The sequence below is a fragment of the Cynoglossus semilaevis genome, chromosome 13 (assembly GCF_000523025.1).
Source record: "Cynoglossus semilaevis isolate Cse_v1.0 chromosome 13, Cse_v1.0, whole genome shotgun sequence".
Lineage (NCBI taxonomy): Eukaryota > Metazoa > Chordata > Actinopteri > Pleuronectiformes > Cynoglossidae > Cynoglossus > Cynoglossus semilaevis.
In genome coordinates this window covers 11,523,692-11,542,431 of record NC_024319.1, presented here as the reverse complement: position 1 = coordinate 11,542,431, position 18,740 = coordinate 11,523,692, and the positions used below count along the sequence as shown (strand labels likewise).

The window sequence follows — 18,740 nt, the reverse complement described above, 5'->3', positions numbered from 1 at the left end:
ACCATCGTGAAAAAATACAAAAAATAATGCTACCAAGTGAATAATTATATCCAAAAAATATATCCAAACATGTCAACAATATGACCAAAAATAAGCAAGACTATAATTTATTTATACATTCAGTCTAAAATGAGATAATATCCTTAATTAGCTACAAAATAAATTAAGGCAAGCCTATAAAAAGTAAATTGAGTTTTGCCAAAGAAACATTCCAAAATATATTGGAAAAATGAGCAAAAACAATGGCAAAGATGGTTTAATTGTTTCTCTCTAGAAAACAACAACAGCAAAGCGACACAAGCAGCTTTGATATGAAAGTCTTTCTTTCTTTATTTTTCGTTGCTTATTCTATTACTTTTTTTACAGATAAAGTTCAGCAAGTATTGTAAAAATACTCAAGTAATTTACAGTTTCATCAAAGCATCTGCCAAAATTACCAAGAAATAATATATAATGTCACAGAACAAGTTGAATGTCCTGAGTGATGTACAGAATTTTTATTGAAATCTTTTAGGAGCTCAATACATACAGTGTTTTTATTTAAATAGAAACTTTTTTATATGCTTATATGCTAATATGCTTTCGGAGACAAAAAGTCTGAATCTATCAGTTTCAAAGCTGCCTACAGTATGCAGCTTAGTGTTGAAAGCAGAGCGTTTAAGTGATTGCTGAGGCCGTCATGTGTCATTCAAGATGGATACAAAGTGGGGTCACTTAACATGAGTATTTAACGATAACATGTTACATGACAGCCCGTCTAAAAGACTTCTCTGAAAAGTGAAATGCCCAGAGGAGAAATGAGCATTTAAATTAGACAAAGTCTGGTGTGTAATTGAAATCTAAGCTCCTTTATCTTCTTCTACAGTCTGACAACATTTGTCATACTACCCTAAGTCAAAAATTGTCTTTAGATAGTTGAGCTTTAAGCCATGTTTAACACAAAGCCATCATTAAAGGAAAGAGGTGCTTGAACCCAGTCAAAGCAGGAGTATAAGAGATCAACAGTTTGCCTTCTTCATACCATATGACATGATTTAAAGAACAAACGTGTATTCAACATAAGGAAAGTAGGATTGGTAGAAAAGTGCACGAGGATGATGCAGGACATTTTTGGGAGAGCAATGGATAGGGAGTTGGGTTATAACAGGGTTTAGCTCTAAGTCTGGTTTGATTCTAATCCTCATTGACTTCAATGTCTGCATCTTATGGTGGTTGTAGTGAACTAGTGAATGTCCATTTCTTATAAAAAAAAGTCTATGAATTATTCTAAAAAATAGTTTATCTTGTAGCCCAAATCCACAGACGGTGTGGCAAGACTTCTTTTTGGCAACAGTTTCAGCTAACAATAAAGTGATTTTACAACATCTGTCTTGAGAGTTAGCATCCATTTTGGGGCCTTTTCTTACATTTATCACCCTGGATGAGTTTCCTAAACTGCTTGCCAATGGTGTATCTTCTCACACTTCAACATAACAGTGCAGAATTCACCCGCGTCACATTTGGATTCTGTCGGCAATGACCGACTCAACGACTTGCGTCAAGCCGGCTACATGAGACTAAGATTAGAAGCAGGAATTACAACATGTGTTTGAACACTCACAAGTATCTGGAGCCACCTGTTATTATTACTAAAATATAACTTGATTCCAGGTTTCCAGGCTTCTTGCACATATGCATTACCACAATGATGTGCTGATATGGGTGTAATGTTGTTTGGTCTGGCTGTGTGACAGGGAAACACTCTAGACCTGTCAGGAGAAGTAAACTATCCTGCCCCACATTCTGGATGCACGTATCATATGAAAGGGTTTTTAGATGGAAACCACCTGCTCTCATCATGGACTCACATGCACACACACACACACACACACACACACACATATCATTATTGTTTAATGAACACATATACGTATGAAGGGTACTGTAGCAGTACTTTTACTAGAGCTGTTTTGTCCTACAGTTTATTTATAGCAAAAAGACATTCTTTAATATATTCATAAAACAACTAATCGATAGCACGCTCTGATATGGAAGGCAGTTACAAAACTAGTTACATTAGCTAATGGCTAGTTGGTGTTTGGCTTTAGATTTCTACTTGTAGCTGTTTCACAGTTTACTGTTACAATTGATATGCAATTTTCAGTTTTGTCAGTTTTGTTTTCTACAACTTTTATGTTATATTCTGTGTTTTGGGTCATCTGCTGGTGTATGTACACTATCACACAACTTCACACAAACTTGTTTTCACAATTTCCCTCCGAGCCTGTCCAGGTGCCTTTCTTTCTCTCAATCATGTTGTCACAAACCGCCACCACAACAAAAGAAGCTGATACCTCTTTGACAGCTGATTAATATCTTCACAAGAAGAAGAACTATTGACATGCAAACTCATCCTGAATATTTCAGAGTTAATCGTCTCTGCTTTATTAAGTCACTTACTTGAAGATACAGTGATTATCATGATTATCATATTTGTGAGTGGTAATGACGAGAAAAGAGGACAACAGGAAACGGGCTTGAGCCTACGTAGAGCTTTGAACTAGCTCCACAACATACAGTATCTAATAGCATTAACATCTTTGTCTTCTTTTTCTGTCCGTCAGTGTTTCAGTCCCTCCTGTCCTGTCCTTGTTTCTTTTTTGTTCTACTGTACTGTTATGTTTTCTGCCGCTGTCTTTTTGTCTTGGTCTATGTCTGTCTTTCCTGCTCTCTGTTATTCTGTTGCCTCTCTGTCAGTATCAATGTTTTTGTCAGTATCCCCTACCTTAGTATCTATCTATCTATCTATCTATCTATCTATCTATCTATCTATCTATCTATCTATCTATCTATCTTTGTGGTTTTCTTCACTATGCTCCACTTCTCTTTCAATAGTTATATAAGACAAACCTGCTAACCCCAGTGACCCTAATCTCTGAGATGAGAGGATCACCTTTGTCCTGCCCTCGCTTATCTTCTGTCTGTCTGTGTCTCTCTCTCTCTCTCACACACACACACACACACACACACACACACACACACACACACACACCATCCCTTTGTCTTTCCTCCTGTCTTTTCCTCTCCCATTCCACCCACTGAACCTCTAACCTCAGCGAGGTTCTGTGAATTACTGAGCTCCATTCAGTGGTTTCAGCTCTGTCAGGCATTCTTTTACTGAAGGACATAAATCTTCAAACATTAGCAACAACAACTATCTCTCTTTGACACCTGCTCTTGACTTTTTGTGACCATGGATTTTTTTTTCAGTGTCTGGTTTCCTTTGTGATTAAGTGCTTGAGTGTAGGTCAAGTATGAAACAGTGCAGTGCTATGACACAGTTGTCTTGCGTTACTGTCTTTTTGACACACATCTTCTGTTTTGACACGCCTCTTTTTAATACATAGCTTGGGTTCAGCTGTGCTCCACATAAACAACATTCTATTGCATGTTGTCACCAAAACAAACATGAAACCTAAAACCTGTCCGACAGTGGCTAACTACCTTTCATGAGTTGATTAACCTGCTAAGGCTTCCTAAATATTTAGTCATCTTATACTGCCGCAGTGATAATTAAATGTATCACGTTATTAGCTGTTAGGACAATAAAAGACGATGATTTTCTTCTAACCTACAAACCTCATTTCCAAATAGTAGGGTTGTTATCCCCAAGTCTTCCTTCATTTATTGGTTGATACGTTCTGGGTCGACCAAAGTTCTGATTGGTCAGAAAGAAATATGCCCTATGAACTAATACCTTTTGGTCAGATGTTGAAAATTTTTATGAAAATCTTTAAAAAATTATATTTCAAAATGTTATCTTTTCTGCATGTTTCTTATCAAAATATAGCTTAAAAAAAAATTAGTACAATTATTTTTTGAAAAATCTTTAGAAACATTTTTTTTCCAAAAGTGTTTGTCATGTTTCTCCACAAAAAATATATATATGAAATTTTTGAAAAAAAAAGTTTCTTCAATGATGTTGAGTTTAAAGATTTTGAGTAAAGTAATGAATTTAATATAATATATAATATAACAAAAAACAGTGCTGCTGATCCAGCTGTCTGTGGCCTATTACTGACTTTCACCTCTTTACATAAGTCCCTTTAATTGGGGTAAAAGCCTCCACGTTTGTTAACCAAATGATGATGATTCCTCACTACTTGTACAATCTCAGCCATATGGAATTTGGTTTCTGTGCCTGGGGGCTTCTGCTCTTGTGCTGTCTGCTCAGAAGTATCCAATCCTCCTAAAATAGGCTTAAAAAACCTTACACTAAATGCTCTTATTCAGGGGGATTTCGGAGGCAAAACCACATAAATTGAAACAGCACGTTACCTTGGCTCTGACCATCATTTCCCACCAGTCTGGACTGCTGTCTTAACCGGACTGACCCAGCAGCCAGTTTGGTCAAGCCACTATCCAAATGATTCTCGCTTACTCCATAAAACTTTCATCTGGAAAAAATTTCTTCACAGCAACAGAGAAGGAAAAAAGGACAGAAATCCCATGAAGCTGGCTCCTCTCCAATCCCTGCAGTGGAAAAGCCATTAAAGAACATCTGAGTACTCAGATGAGCAGGAGAGACCAGGAACGGCGGGGTGACTGACAAGCGTCTAAGCTTTTATTTAAAGATAAATGGCTAATTATGAAGACGTTTGCTTCAGACTAGTGTGTGAATTCCCTGTGTGTTTGATGTTAGCTGCCACCCTCTGCCAGTGAGCTACTGAAGTCTTTCACAACTCACTCTTCAAACAATAAAGTTAAATCTCCCTCAAATTAAAAGCACCATTTCACTTGATGCCCAGTGCCAAATTAGGGAGCGGAGATTTAGGCTCTTTGGCGCTGGTGTTACATCAATCACGTCGTTTTAGTGCAAAGCTCAAATGAGTTGACTTCTAAGGAAGGGATTTAGCAAAGCCGTGCCTGAAATTAAGAGTGAATGCAAAGGCGTGTCTGTAACAACAGCCGCACTAAATACTGTCATGATTATGATGGATAACAACAAACACAAGCAGCTTGAGTGGTATTTAAACGCTTCAGGTACCTGCAACTTAAATCAAAAACTCAAATAGAGGAATATTTACGGTCAACACGTAAAAATGACTGCACATTTAATTCTATTTATTCTACTTATTTGTTGTTATCCACTTATTTATCGCCATCCATCATGCCTTATTGTCAGTGTTCATCTAAACCTTACCAAAAAACACATCGTGTTCCATTCAAGGAAACCTACATCTTGCATCTGAGGTGAAAAGGTCTTGGGAAAATGTTAATTAATGGTATAAGTCCACCTTATTTTTATCCAGCCTTTTCCAGAACTTCCTTTAATTAGTAAGGCAAGCTCCGCCCCTTTCTCATGCACAGTCTTTAGTCTGCAGCTGCCGATTGCTTTCTTACTAAATAAAACCTGTCTGTAATTGTGTGTATTTTAAAAAAAAAATACTACAATCTATGGAGAAAAAAACTTTTTTCTTTTCATTATGACAGACAACTCAATAGAGAACTTAAAAAAAACACATTATATAAGCACATATATGTATATATTGTTATTGGTAAAGTGCCTAATATGACTGATGCAGTAAATGTTGCCTTTAGGGTGACCACCTCCAAAACGGACAAGTAGCAAGTTTGAGTCTTTAACTCCCACAAAACAAACAAAAACTCTATAGTACTCAAGATATAACCTAAACCAGGGGTGTCAAACCCCCTTTCACAGGGGGCCACATCAGCAATACAGTTCCCCTTGAAGGGCCGGTTGTAACTAGAAGACTGTATAGATGTGACTACTCCATAACTAACATAAATGTTTCTACATTTGATTATTATTTATTTGAGTTACAAATATTGTAGATTGCTGTGAAAAAAAAAAAAATCAAAATGACTTGACGGACACATTTGGCCCCTCGGGCCTTGAGTTTGACACATGTGACCTAAACCTAAAAAACACACACATTAAATCTTAATTCTTCCACATTCAACATAAAATACGCAGCTAAAGCATGACAAAATAGGTCTCTGTAGAACCAACAACTCCTGTGGATTATATGGCTATCTGGGACCAAAACATGAAAAATAAAAAACAGAAATACTGCACTCCAGTGCAGAGTCACCCTTGAGATTTGAGATTTTCTACAGTCGGTTGACCGATATGAATGTGCATTTGTACTGCATGGTAAACACTAGGAACTTCTACTGCAGTCATTTTAAACAACTCATGTGTCATTTGGCTTGCAGAAAAAATACTGCACACTTTTGGATGTTTTCTGTCACACCACTCAGCCTGTCAGCTACCGCCTTATCTACTTAGTGGCCTATCATCGCTAGGAACCGCACTGATAGTCGTGCCCATAGACAGCCAGGTACGTAAAATAGTTTGAAGTAATGTCGAATGAAAAGATGGGACGAAATGTTCAATTTGCCTAACGTGGGACACAAGACGCTAAAATTGCTGTGTATATCGTAAATACAACGTAAATCGGGACAGGTCGTCACTCTAGTTACCTTTCCTGATTGATCGAACTGTCTCTGTCATTGGAGTGGAAGCCCAGGGTTCACCTCCTCGAATCCTGGTTAGGGCGGTTGGTACCTTCCAGTGGACTCACCACCCGCAGGACGGTTCGTGGGTGTTGGAACGGTGCAGTGTGATTTGGGTGGCGACTGCTGCCCCTGCAATCCTGTAATGATAAAAAAATGTGATGAAAATGTGAAGATGAGTGTGGAAATTTTCAGTCTTTTCCGTATAGTTATTAGTCTACACACCTGTGGTCTGATGACATTTATCAAAATTACAAATGTGATGTAAATTCTATTGTAAATCCTTACATAAGAAGTCTGTGAAGAAAGGAGGCTTTTTCTTTTCCCTGATGGGATTGTACATCCAAATACTGACACCATATTCTGTTTACTCAGATAATATATGTATTCCCCACAGACTTCTTATAACTTACAAATGTATTCCATTTCTTATATACAGTCTATGGTGCTACATTTTTGAGTTACAGGATGTTAACAGCTGGACTGAAATCTCACTTAATTGTTCCAATGCACATACAGTTGATTTGTTTGTCCATCAGAGCCAATTGTCAGGTTTGTTATCAGCAGATCACAGGTTTGAATCCCACCTCGTGTGTTCAAATCAGTTCAGACCTCTGTCAATTCAGTCAAGCTCCACACAAGTGGAACAAAGCAAAATGAACATTTATCTCTGGTCCGTCACAGTGGGCTCAAGACCTTCTACTATAAAAACTCACAGAGTTATCACATGAGAAAATAACACTGGCCACACTGGAAGAAACTCCCTACTTCCAGAAACCCTGTCCTCCCACAAAAACTTCCACATGATTTTCAGACAGGGTGACTGTGCTGAAAAAGTGATGTTTTTTTAATGACATCATTTAATTAACAGAACAGCTCAAGTAAACCACAGATGTTGTTGGTCACCCTCAACACCTGCATGTGCAATGCAGTTTAGATTAGACCTGTCAATCATTCCCCAATGACTCAGATTATTAAACTGTTAATGACCTTAAGTGAAGTCATTAAGTTCTTACAGCATATTAGCTAAATATAGCACTGTGATTTCAGTGGCTCTGCTGCTCACTCTGTATTTTCTAATGCATATCCCTCCATACATGTAGGACAATTTGTCATTGCAGTCATGTGACAGTCGGGTCTAATTATCTGAGGGACATCTAGGCATCTGTTAGTGAAGAGAATCTGACGACAAAGCAAAACATCATCATCTCAGGTCAAAAACAGTCCTGTTTTTGGCAGCAGGGGATTTTTAGGATTAGTTTCTGGGCCTGTTGGGCCTAACAGGCCATGGCAATGATTTTCCTTCCTGAGAGAATCAGCAGTAAAACCTAGAAATAAAGATGCTGAATTGTTCATCTTTAGTGTTGAAAAACAAGAGTACAAGCAGGTTTCCATTGGACGGCCCTCCATTTATCCCTGGAACAATCCAGTACTATAAACTTGATTTAGTCTCTGGTGAAAGATGAGCAACATTGCAAATCTGGTTTTCAGATATTTTATTGAAGAAACATCTTTTTTTGTTTTTTACCTTTTGACCCATTGGACACAAGACATAATATCACAATAAAGCTATTGAGAACATATCCTTTGAAGCCCGGTCACAGATTCAAAAGCACTGCCGACGTCTGCAGTGTCTAATAATACATTTAAAAAAATAACAATCATTAAAAAATATAATATACATGTACAAGACAAGGGGATTCTTTTTTTCTCTTTTCCAAAGTGTCCTTTGTAAAAGACGGCATGAACAGAAACAAATATTCAAAGATCTTACACAAGACACTGTGGTAATTTCTTACCGAGAGGTACAAGCACTAGCTGACAGGCAGACTGGAGCTCTCTAGCTATACGTTGGCTGCTTGACTCAGAACTGAACTGAGTATCAACTGACAGTACATTGGCCTGCACAATCCAAAGGATACGGTCGACATGGACGCTCACTGACAGGAAGAAACAACTGAACACAGCAGATATGAATTATCAGAAAATATGCGAGACAAGAGGATACGTAAAGAAATGAAATTTTTTTTTTCTCTTTTTATGTTGGTCAAACCGTTGTTGAACCCAACAGTTTTGCCATTAGTGACAGTGCGGTATAGTTTTAAAAAGCTATGACATGACGTTACATACCGTAAATAAACACAGTTTCGTTTAATTGTTAAGAACTGAAGCATAAAAACCATCGATAGTCATCTCTAAAGCGTCGTTATAAATAAAAAATAATTTGTGGTGCTGGTGTGAGAGTCACTTAGTCCACTTTTCACCCTTTTTAGCCACAGTCAGAGGAGGTGCTGCAAATAATGGGACACGTTGCAGCACTGCGCATTACTAGTCCAAACTGCCTGAAATTCTGACTCCATGAAGCATTGTAGTCCCAGAGAGATAAACCCCACCACCAGCTGCACCCATCTCTCCAGGCTGACTCATTCTGCCTCATGCCATTTTTCTCCTCTTCTTTTTTCTTTCCTCCAGTCCTCTGTCTCTTTTTCCTCGTCTTAGTCTACACACTTCATTCTTGTCTGCACTAAAACAACACAAACGTGACACTAGAGTTTACGCTGGTATCAGCTGGGCCACCATAAAGTTTGCTACAACCATGTTTTTTTTTCTCTAGACCCTGAACGGAGCGCCTGCAGGTTGCAGCCAGCTGAGTTCAAGCTCTTCAGCAGCAGCCGAGGAATTCCCTGCCAGGGTGCTACAGCAAATAGTGTCTCATCGCCATCTGAGGTGTCTTGGCAAATATCCTTCAACTGCAGGAGGGAAGTAAAGGAACACACACACACAGTGGCTCTCTGTCAGACAATCTTTCCCTTAATCTATCATGCCGAGGACTTTTTTTTTTCTATCTCAGACAAGCACAGGAGAAGCACCAACATCTGATGGGATAACGCCGCCAAGTGATGCCTGTGTTAGTCATTTTGGCACTGCTGTGAGAGAAGATAAAAATCTGGAGTATAAACATATCCACATGAAAAATGTATTTCCCACAATAATCCATCAGTTGCACGTGTGACTGCTGCTACTTTACTGCATGGTGCTAATTAGCATCCAGATGCACTCAAACACTGACTACACATGATTTCACATAATACATTCACAAGCCTCTGGGGTGCAATTGCCTTGTGTGCCTGACTATAAACAAGAGACTGTGGCTAATCTTGCAAAAGTCATTTGGCCTCTGCCCATTGTTTTTCCACCCTCAGAGAGGTCGAAGGCACTTATAAACACACATACGTTCACATATACAAATAGACACGTATTCATATTTTAATTTTCCCTAACATCAAAATGAATGTGAAGAGAGGAACATCTTTGGTCTGCAAAAAACAACCAGAATAATATTCAAAGATACTTTAAGGCAGAAATGCCAGTTTGTGATCCAAAAATAAGGGCAGCTCACCTGAATTCAGGTAAAGTTAAGTGGGGTGTGTGTGCACCACAAAGTGTGTGAGTCACAGAAAAAAACACACCCCTAAAAGCTGTCAAATTCTGCCGCAAGCCCTCAGAACCTGCAGACTAATGATTTTTTGACAGATTCAATCAGTCCAGAATCCACTCTCTGCTGCCTGCACTAACAGGCTGTCACACATTTGCATTCAGCCTTTGGCCTCTGACGTCACCTCAAAAGATCTCTGTTCCAAAATTAGCTTACCTGTGCCGGACCAGGCAATTTGGTGTTTCGGGAAATGTGAAATATTCACTTTGGAATAGATAATTTCAGATTTTAAAAAAGCCAGCTGCAGATTCTTTAGCATTCATACTCGATGTATGAACAAAAACAAGCTTTGATGCAAAACATTAAAACAGAAGCCTCCTTTTTCTGTCAGCTGACAAACACTGGGCAGGTTTGAGGCAGCAATTATGCTGCTCGGTCCTGTTTAAACACATCACACTCTCTTCCTCATTCCCTCTGCCCTGGCGGCTGTTTCAGTTACAGGGCAGCCAGGTGGAGTATGCTGCCTGTTGGCAGGCAAACATTGGCTGGACCTGTGCTATGTAGTAGTTACTGAAGTTGCCATCTGCCACATAAGGGGCAGGCTGATAGTAACAGGTGACGTTAGCCACGTTGGGAATGACGTTCTGCTCGGCGAGCACTCGCACCGCCAGCATTGCTATCAGGCCCAAGGTCTGTCGCCTCTCGTGTCCCATCAGACACACCGTACTCTCGTTGACCACTCCGTGGAGAGTCATCAGGTAGTCATATTTGCGGTCCTCCAGACCCACAAAGTGGTTTTGAAGGTATGACTCTAGCTTACGCTGCTGCTCGCCAATGTCGGGGAAGTCGATAAAGAACCGTGAGCACATGTAGCGCTGCAGGGATTTCATCTCAGACTCAGAAGCAGCCCGGAACCCCCTCACCAGCAGGTGGCAGTACTTTAGCAGACCCCCACCACGGATCTCCTCGGGATTACGAGTGCAGATGATTTTATGACGTAGGTGGTCCAGGGCCTCGCCAAAGTGCCCGTACACACTCTCACCCATGATGGTGGGGTGAAAGGTCTCAGACATGGGGTTCTCTGAGCATTCGTAGAACAGGAGCAGGGAGTCCAGTTTGATCTGAAAGGAGTCCACGCTGAACTCAAACTGTCTCCGCAGAGAATCCACAAACTTCAGCTCCACATTCTTCCCACGGTTGTTGGAGAGGGAGATGAGGCTCCATCTGTCTGAGTCGTTGCACACCTTCACCATCTTCTGCACATAGGCTTCCTGTGTGTGTGGAGGAGGGGGAAAAGAAAATAAACACCAGGTTGTCAGCTGTAGGAGATTCAATAATGCATTTACCAGAGACAGATGTATAAGTGTCTAAAAGTTGCATTTTTTTTCAAGATCTATATCTTACTTTTACTATTGCTACATAAGAAACGACAAAACATTTAGTTTCATAATATTGTATTTCGATACTGACGATCCTAATATATGAGACTGGATTGCACTTGGATGTTGGATACAGATGCCTGAGCTCGGGATCCCTGTTCAAATTGGATTTATTAAATCCTCTTAACGACAAAAAAAAAAACATTTTACTCTCACATAAATGATCTGATTGGGCTTTAAGCTGCGCTAACAACAGTCGTTAATCTGTATTGGCAATGAAGAAGTATTATAGATATATATCTAAAAGTGAATGTTGGTTCTAGAATAAAATCACAAAGATGTGGGTGCAATTACCTTTAACGTCAACGGCGTTATTTTCTCTTTATTCACACAGTCGGGTAAGAAATCCAGGAGACAGTCCAAAACGATGTCCTTCACAGTCTGGAATTCACTTTCACCTTTCATATCTGCGCAAAATATCAGGTCCAGGTCCTTGTAGCCCAGTCCGCTGTCTTCGTGCAGAATGTGACTGGCCGCGGAGCCGTTTAACCGCACGTCTCGGACATGGATCTGTTTCTGCTCCATCCGACTGCGGACCACTTTAACGATCTGCCGCGGCTGCATCTCCAGCGTGGGGAAGTTCCCACGGCCGTGGATCGGGATGGTCTCCGTCAGGATGGTGTCCAGCCGCTGCACTTGTTCCCAGTTGAGGACACTGACGTTGGTTCCCTCCGTGTCGGACATGTAGCTGGTGGTGGAGCTACTGTCGTCCTCGGACATGACGACGGTGGAAAAGTCCACAGAAGATAAAATAGAAATAAATGTAATAAAAATGGCGCCTTTACGCACAGATTCTTTTGTTTTGTTTTGGGTTTTTTGTTTTTGGATCACTTTCATCCAGGTCAAAGTCAAAAACGTTTGAAGACCTGTAAAGTGATGAAAAATGAGAAAAACTAAAACGAACAGAACAAATCAATAGAAACTAAAACTGTGAGTGGAAACGCGTCAGTGCGTAAAAGTCTGCGTCGGAGATCCAGTGGCGCAGCAGCCGCGCTGGTGTTAGTGTTGAAGAAAAGTGCAGCCAGTCAGTAGAACCGTGGAGACAAGAGTCCCAGCTTTCTATTCTCTTCTTCTATCTTGCTTTCTTCTCTGAGTCTCTAGAGCTTTCCAAACATTCGCTCCGGTGCTGCTGTCAGTGCGTCCGAGCGCTGTGCATCACAGTCTTTGAAGGTGGCGGATCATCCAGGAGGAGGTTTGCTTTTCCGCCCGTGACTCCATCGCCCAAAGACACGCCCATCATTTGATATATTTGCATGAATAGGCTACTTCTTGCGTCGCACTTTGGTAAAGCAAAAAAAAAAAAAAAAAGAAGAAGAAGAAAAATTTGCCTCCGATGATCAAGTTCCCCGAGGGAATCTGGATGATTTATACGCGCAGCTCCGGCATACTTTTAAATATCTCCTCCCCACTGCAGCCATGGAGCCCTCCGCGTTATACTGACCACCTGTGTGTGTTTCTGTCTGTGTATGCGCACTCAGTAAAATCTCTCTGCTCTTCCTCACTCTCATTCACTCTCTTTATTTCTCTTCCTTTTGTTTTGTCCTTGTGTGAGGAAATAAGAGAGGAGGTCAACTGCCCTCTGTCCCTCGTCCTTTATACACCGTCTGTCACCAACTGGAAATGTGAAAATGTGCATTAATGTAGGACAAAAAAACCTCGAAAAAGACCAAAAACACCTTAATCACTTTTACGCACACTGCGGTCGTTTGGTTTGTTCCCTGTAGTTACATCACCTGACCATTGACGTAATTGTACACAATTATACACAAACAAATACTAAATGCATTAAGGTATTTTATAATCTCAACAGTTGAAGTGATTCTTATATCACAGCTCATTTTACGTTGGCATGTCGCCTCCTGTTGGCCAATCTAGGTACTAAAATAATGATTCAAAATGAAAATAAAGGAAGTATATTTCTGCAATATGTAGATGTGTATATAATACACATTTTCAACACAACACATTGAAATCTCAAATTTAAGTCATGTACATTTCTTAATTCAATAAGATCTACTAATTTACTCACAAAGCAGCAGGATCATATATGAAGTTATCAAAATAAGTCAGAGTCAAATGTTGTCTATGAAGATATTATAAGTATTTTTGGAGAAAAAAGAGGGAAGTATGAAATTAGAAGCAAAATGATGCAAATATTCAAAGAGCATCCGTGAGAATTAAAAGGGAAGACTTGAACACGGTACCAGCAGAAGTCTGAGGTGAGCTTATTTGACTCTAATATAATATTAAAACAAGACAGGCTCCAAACTAAAACTAAAAACTAAAATATTAAATAATAAATAAATAAAAGCAGAACACTTCCCATTTAACATTTCCATTTCAGGAACTATTGAAAACAGTGATTGGATTCCTCTATGAATCACCCTTAAACAATACAGATTCACCAAAAACAGCAGCATTCCCAGAGAAATTTGGTTTTTCATTCGTAAGACTGTCACATCGTCAGATCAGAGTGGCAGCAGGGTCTGGACCTCAGGGTCCTGGAGAAGGTTGCAGACATAGAACCCCCACCCCCGTCCAGTCGGGGCAGCTTTTACTCAGGCTTCTACAGACAACGTACAGTAAAGCCCCTGCGTCACCACAGCCGCCCAGCTCTGTAAACCCTGATTATCCCATTTACTCTGTTGCACCGTCCTAATCCACAGACCCACACAGGAAATCAGCCTCTGCACGTCCACACTCAATCAGAGTCTGCAGGGACCAGACACAGTCAGGTTTACTGGAGTTCAAAATAACGTACAGTAGCCTTAGAAACCTCAAGGAATACTACAAGGGGGGAATTCCAGTTCACAAATGAGATGTTTGGACAGCTCCTCCCAAAGTCCTAGGCATGTTTATTTGGATGTGACAAAAGCAGAAATGTTAATCCAATCAGACCTTCAAATCCATTAGAAGTGAATTTGGTTTTAGTTATGTAACTGGGAATTTGTTCTGAACCAACTTCAAATGTCTTCAGTGTAGTTTTGTTTGCTGTAATCTACTAGTGATTTGAGTTTATTAGGAGATTTATTAAATAATTATTTCAAGATCTGTAATTTGCTGTGTGCTGTTTAACTCTTTTAAAACATCGCGGCTAACATGAGGCGAACTTTGAAGAGCAAAGGATTTTAAATTGTTGGTGATCTGATGCAGATTTTGGATTAGAGAGGTTCATTTTCTAAAATCACTTTTTGCATTCAGAAAGAGTGGAAAAGGGTAAATATTTGATTCATCTTATGCTTTTTTCAAAAACTAGTCCCGCATCTGGAAATGTCTGCTCAAAGCTCGGTTCGCTACAGTGGGCTGAGATATCTGTTTTGCAGGTGTGGGGAGAGATGAGGCCGTTCATGGTGCAGTCACTTTGTGAAAAGCTAAATCAAAGACCCTGACAGAAGCCAACAGTAACACAACACAACACACACTGTAAAACTGAGCCCTGCTGATGATTTGTTTTGTCTAAATATTACAGTGCACCTCATTACACACCACACAGTGGAGGATGTATGGGCTGATGAACACTGGAAAACAGAAGGAATGAAAATGAAGTGAACGGAGGAATTCATAAATGTGAGCAGCCATGAGTAAGAGTATGTAGAATTCCTTAAATAAAAGTGGGATCCCTAACTTTAGTGGCGCTTTGGCCCAGAGGCAATGTCTCTGTCATTGGTGTGGAACCCCAGGGTTCACCTCCTGGGCAAGTTTGAATCCCGGTTAGGGCGGTTGGTACCTTCCAATGGACTCACCACCCACAGGAAGGTTTGGTACGGTGCAATGTGATTTGGGTGGCGAATGCTGCCCCCGCAACCCGGTAACGGATAAGCGGATGAAAATGAATGAATGAATGAATGAATCCCTAACTTTAAACACACATCATAATGAACATGTTGATGAACGTGTTTCTCCCCTTTGTGTCTTTTTTCCGAACAGTTCAACATGAAAAAAAATGCATTTCTTTCTATCGTTGTTATTGTTCGAGTGTATGATTTAAATGAATTCACAAAATTAAGTGCATCAGCCAAATTCACTACAGCATCACCTGTAGTGGCCACTTAAAAGAAACAGTCAGCTGGAAGCTAATATATATATATATATATATATATATATACATACATATATACATACATATATACATACATATATACATTTGCCAGACACGTAAAACTTAAATTTTGTCTGTAGTTGTAATGTTTTGTATAATTGCCCTGGAAATGAACCAAAATACCACCCAAAACGCTTAGAGGTTAAAAGAAAACAAAAAGCTGCTGTTAAACAGGATGAATTTCCCCCATTCCGTTGCCCAGACGGCTCTGATGACAGTGAGTTACTGCCTGTGTGACCTGCTGAAGAAGATGAAATAAGTGGGTGTCAGATTGGATCAGTAACACTTGACCTCAGAAATTCTGCAGTAAAGTGATGCTCTGACATCTGCTCCAGCAGTTTTTGGAGCAGCAGCGTCTGAAAAGCAGAGCGAGCAATGACATCAGTGCAGAAAACAAAGATCTACTCATCGTCCACCCCGCCGAGTCTCCTCTCAGCTTCACCCTCACCCACCGCTCCTGGAGAATAACTAGATTTCCAGCATGGTAACATTATTTTGTCCCAGCTGTCAGACAGATATTCCCACTGTCAACGGAAGGGTTTGTTTTGGTCGTGGATCAAGAAGCGTATTGAACACAATTGGGATTTAGATTATTTCTGCTCCAACTCCTCCTGACCCCCAGTGACAAAAAGCTGGAGAATCGTTCCTGTGACATGGAAGCAGAACCTCAGGTTATATGAGGTTTTTGGAATTTTGTTTTGTATGCACGCGACTCCTAAATCATAGGCAGATAGGGAGGCCTATCGCACCCAATCTGCCTTATTATGGGATCTCTGTGCTCTCACAGCCTGCAGCAGAGACAGTAAAGAAGCTCAGTGCTGCTGCTGCGAAAGCACTTGAGACACTAATAGATGTTGCAGACGCGCTGTGATCATTGTACTGTACGGAATATTTCTGGCTTTCTATCCTTCACCCAAATGATATGACAGTCTTTTCAGTGTTTGGTCCAAAGCATGCCAAAGGTATGCTGGATTATATCCACATCAAACAGCCACACCTCGGACTTAAGGACTTGAAGGAATGGATTTTAAATCTGGAATGGTGTAATTGCACCTGTAATATTTTTAACTGCACCTTCTCACAGGTGTGTCCCTTTAACCACAGCAACTTAGCTGTAAATCAAAAATGTGACAAAATGCAGGGCAATCAGTGTCTTGATGAAAACAAAGGTTTCACCATTCAGGGAATTACAGTATAATACTGTATCTCCAAGACTCCAATGAGTTTTACCACACTAAAAGATCTTAAAGGTTAATGGTATATTTTTAAGTTATGCAAAATTATCTAAAGAAAACTGCTACAACACATTAGCAGATAGAAGCTTTAATTTATTCAGAATGAAAAAAAAAAAGATATTTTAACAAACACGGCAGATAAAGTTACCAAAATAACAAAACAGAATTCTGATTCTAAATAAAAGTTAGCCTAGAAAAGGTGTCACCAAGAAGCTAAAACAGTCCTTGCAGACCAGCAATAAGGTGAGGATTAGCAAATGATGAAAAAGAGAGGAAGAAAAACAAATGCAAAGTCTGTTGAAAATGAAGCAGAGTTTGGCTGAATTGGTGACAACCATCCCAACAATGACAAATGCTCTTTAAACAACCTCCTACGCTGCAATAAAGACTTGAAGGTGTTAAAGTGTTTGACAGGGTTTTGAAATGAATCGTTCCAGACAGGTGAAAATATAATTATGAAAGTGGAAGTGTCAGAAAAGTGCACTAACGACTTGGAATTGCTTGAACATTCCTTCACGTTGAGAGCAACTGTGCTCACGTCCCCCTGCTTTCTTGGCACCAGCTCTGGGACGAGGCTCTGTATGGACGTCACAAGATCCTGCTCTTTGCCAGGGACACGTGGTCACAGCGCTGTCACATGAAGCCAAGGAAGGCTTCTCACGTTCTGACCACATGTACAGAGTGAGTTCTCTGCCTCACGTTCTGAAACCTTAATGATCTTTGTAGAGCTGCAGGCAGAGTGACGGTGAGAGGTCAAATAATCCAACGTTAACTGGCTCCATGACCAGTAAGTGGGATTGTAAGGGGGGCAGCCGACCCTCACTGACTGAAGCTCTGAAAAGAAACTAAGCAGACTGAAAGCTCTTTGAGCTAGATGGCAGCATTAGAGCCAAAGTGGAGAATGAATAACTCCTAAGTAGTTCTTAGGAGTATTATGGATGACTGCTCCTGTATCTGCTGTCACTGCTGCTGAATGTCCCGCTGTACAGTAAATGACACCTAAACACACCTTTGATAAGTAATGCCATGTCTAATATGGAGTGGTCCATCACTGGATCTTAGCCAAGGCCCAGGTTAACTAGAGAACTCAGCTTTTAATACATGTAAATTCATGTTGCTAAATAAACTACGCTGCTTCCTGGAGCTTCTAAAAATATTGAAATCTCGTACCAAGCAGCCAAAAGCCGGCTGACACTGTGCAGCACTACTGCATCCAAACCATACTCAGTTTGCATCAAGTTCAGGGTCACATACTTTCCAAGGATACCAAACTCAATATGTCTCCTCAGAGACGGATGACACGGTACGTAGCATGTAGTCCTGGAGTACCATGAAGAATTAATCTTCTCCTTCAGAAGTAGGGAGGAAGTACTTCACATACTGTACAACAGATGCCATCATAGTAATGCAGCCCCCGTACAATACCATCAATTCACAGAGGCCTCTGAGACTTACTCAACTCACTCTATGAAACGAGTTCCTCCTAAATATAAAATGAAACATATCTTTGATTGTAGTTTTCCTTAATTATGACTCTACAGTATGTGTCTCTGTGTCTCTGTGCTGAATCACTGTCTATTCTTGGCTTTTTGCCGTAGTTTAGGTATTTTTTTAATTTTATTTTTGATTGGTGATGCCACCAAGTGAAAAACATTCCCAATGAAACCTAGAGCATAAAACAACTGCGTTTAAGAAAAAAAAAACAGTAAAGCAGTAGGAGCAACAATGTTATGACACTTTTTCAGTTCCTCACACCGTACTGTACGTCTTCTGTAGTTCTATTAGGACTCATTTACACAGACAGAACTCTTACGATTGACAGACACCAGCGGCCTGATTGACTGACGACTAATAAAACTATCCAGAAATGTGGCTTTCCTCAATTTGCTTTGGCATGCTCATTTAGAGCAGATTGAAGATGTGGGCGAATTTCCATGGAGCGTCTCCCGCATCAATTCATTTCTCCATAAACAAATAATTCCTGAAGTTATCCTCATTGTCTGGAGGAAGGC

The 18,740-nt window shown here is 40.2% G+C and overlaps 1 protein-coding gene across 1 annotated transcript; it reads right to left on the bottom strand.

The window, feature by feature from the left end:
- Positions 1–7,998: 7,998 nt before the first annotated feature.
- tent5aa (terminal nucleotidyltransferase 5Aa) lies at positions 7,999–15,103 on the bottom strand. Its single transcript, XM_025061234.1, has 2 exons — positions 11,689–15,103; positions 7,999–11,226 (listed from the first exon to the last, which is right to left on the bottom strand). The coding sequence occupies exons 1-2, from the start codon at positions 12,229–12,231 to the stop codon at positions 10,447–10,449; spliced, it is 1,323 nt and encodes a 440-aa protein (XP_024917002.1). The 5' UTR covers positions 12,232–15,103; the 3' UTR covers positions 7,999–10,446.
- Between the last annotated feature and the right edge of the window lie 3,637 nt (positions 15,104–18,740).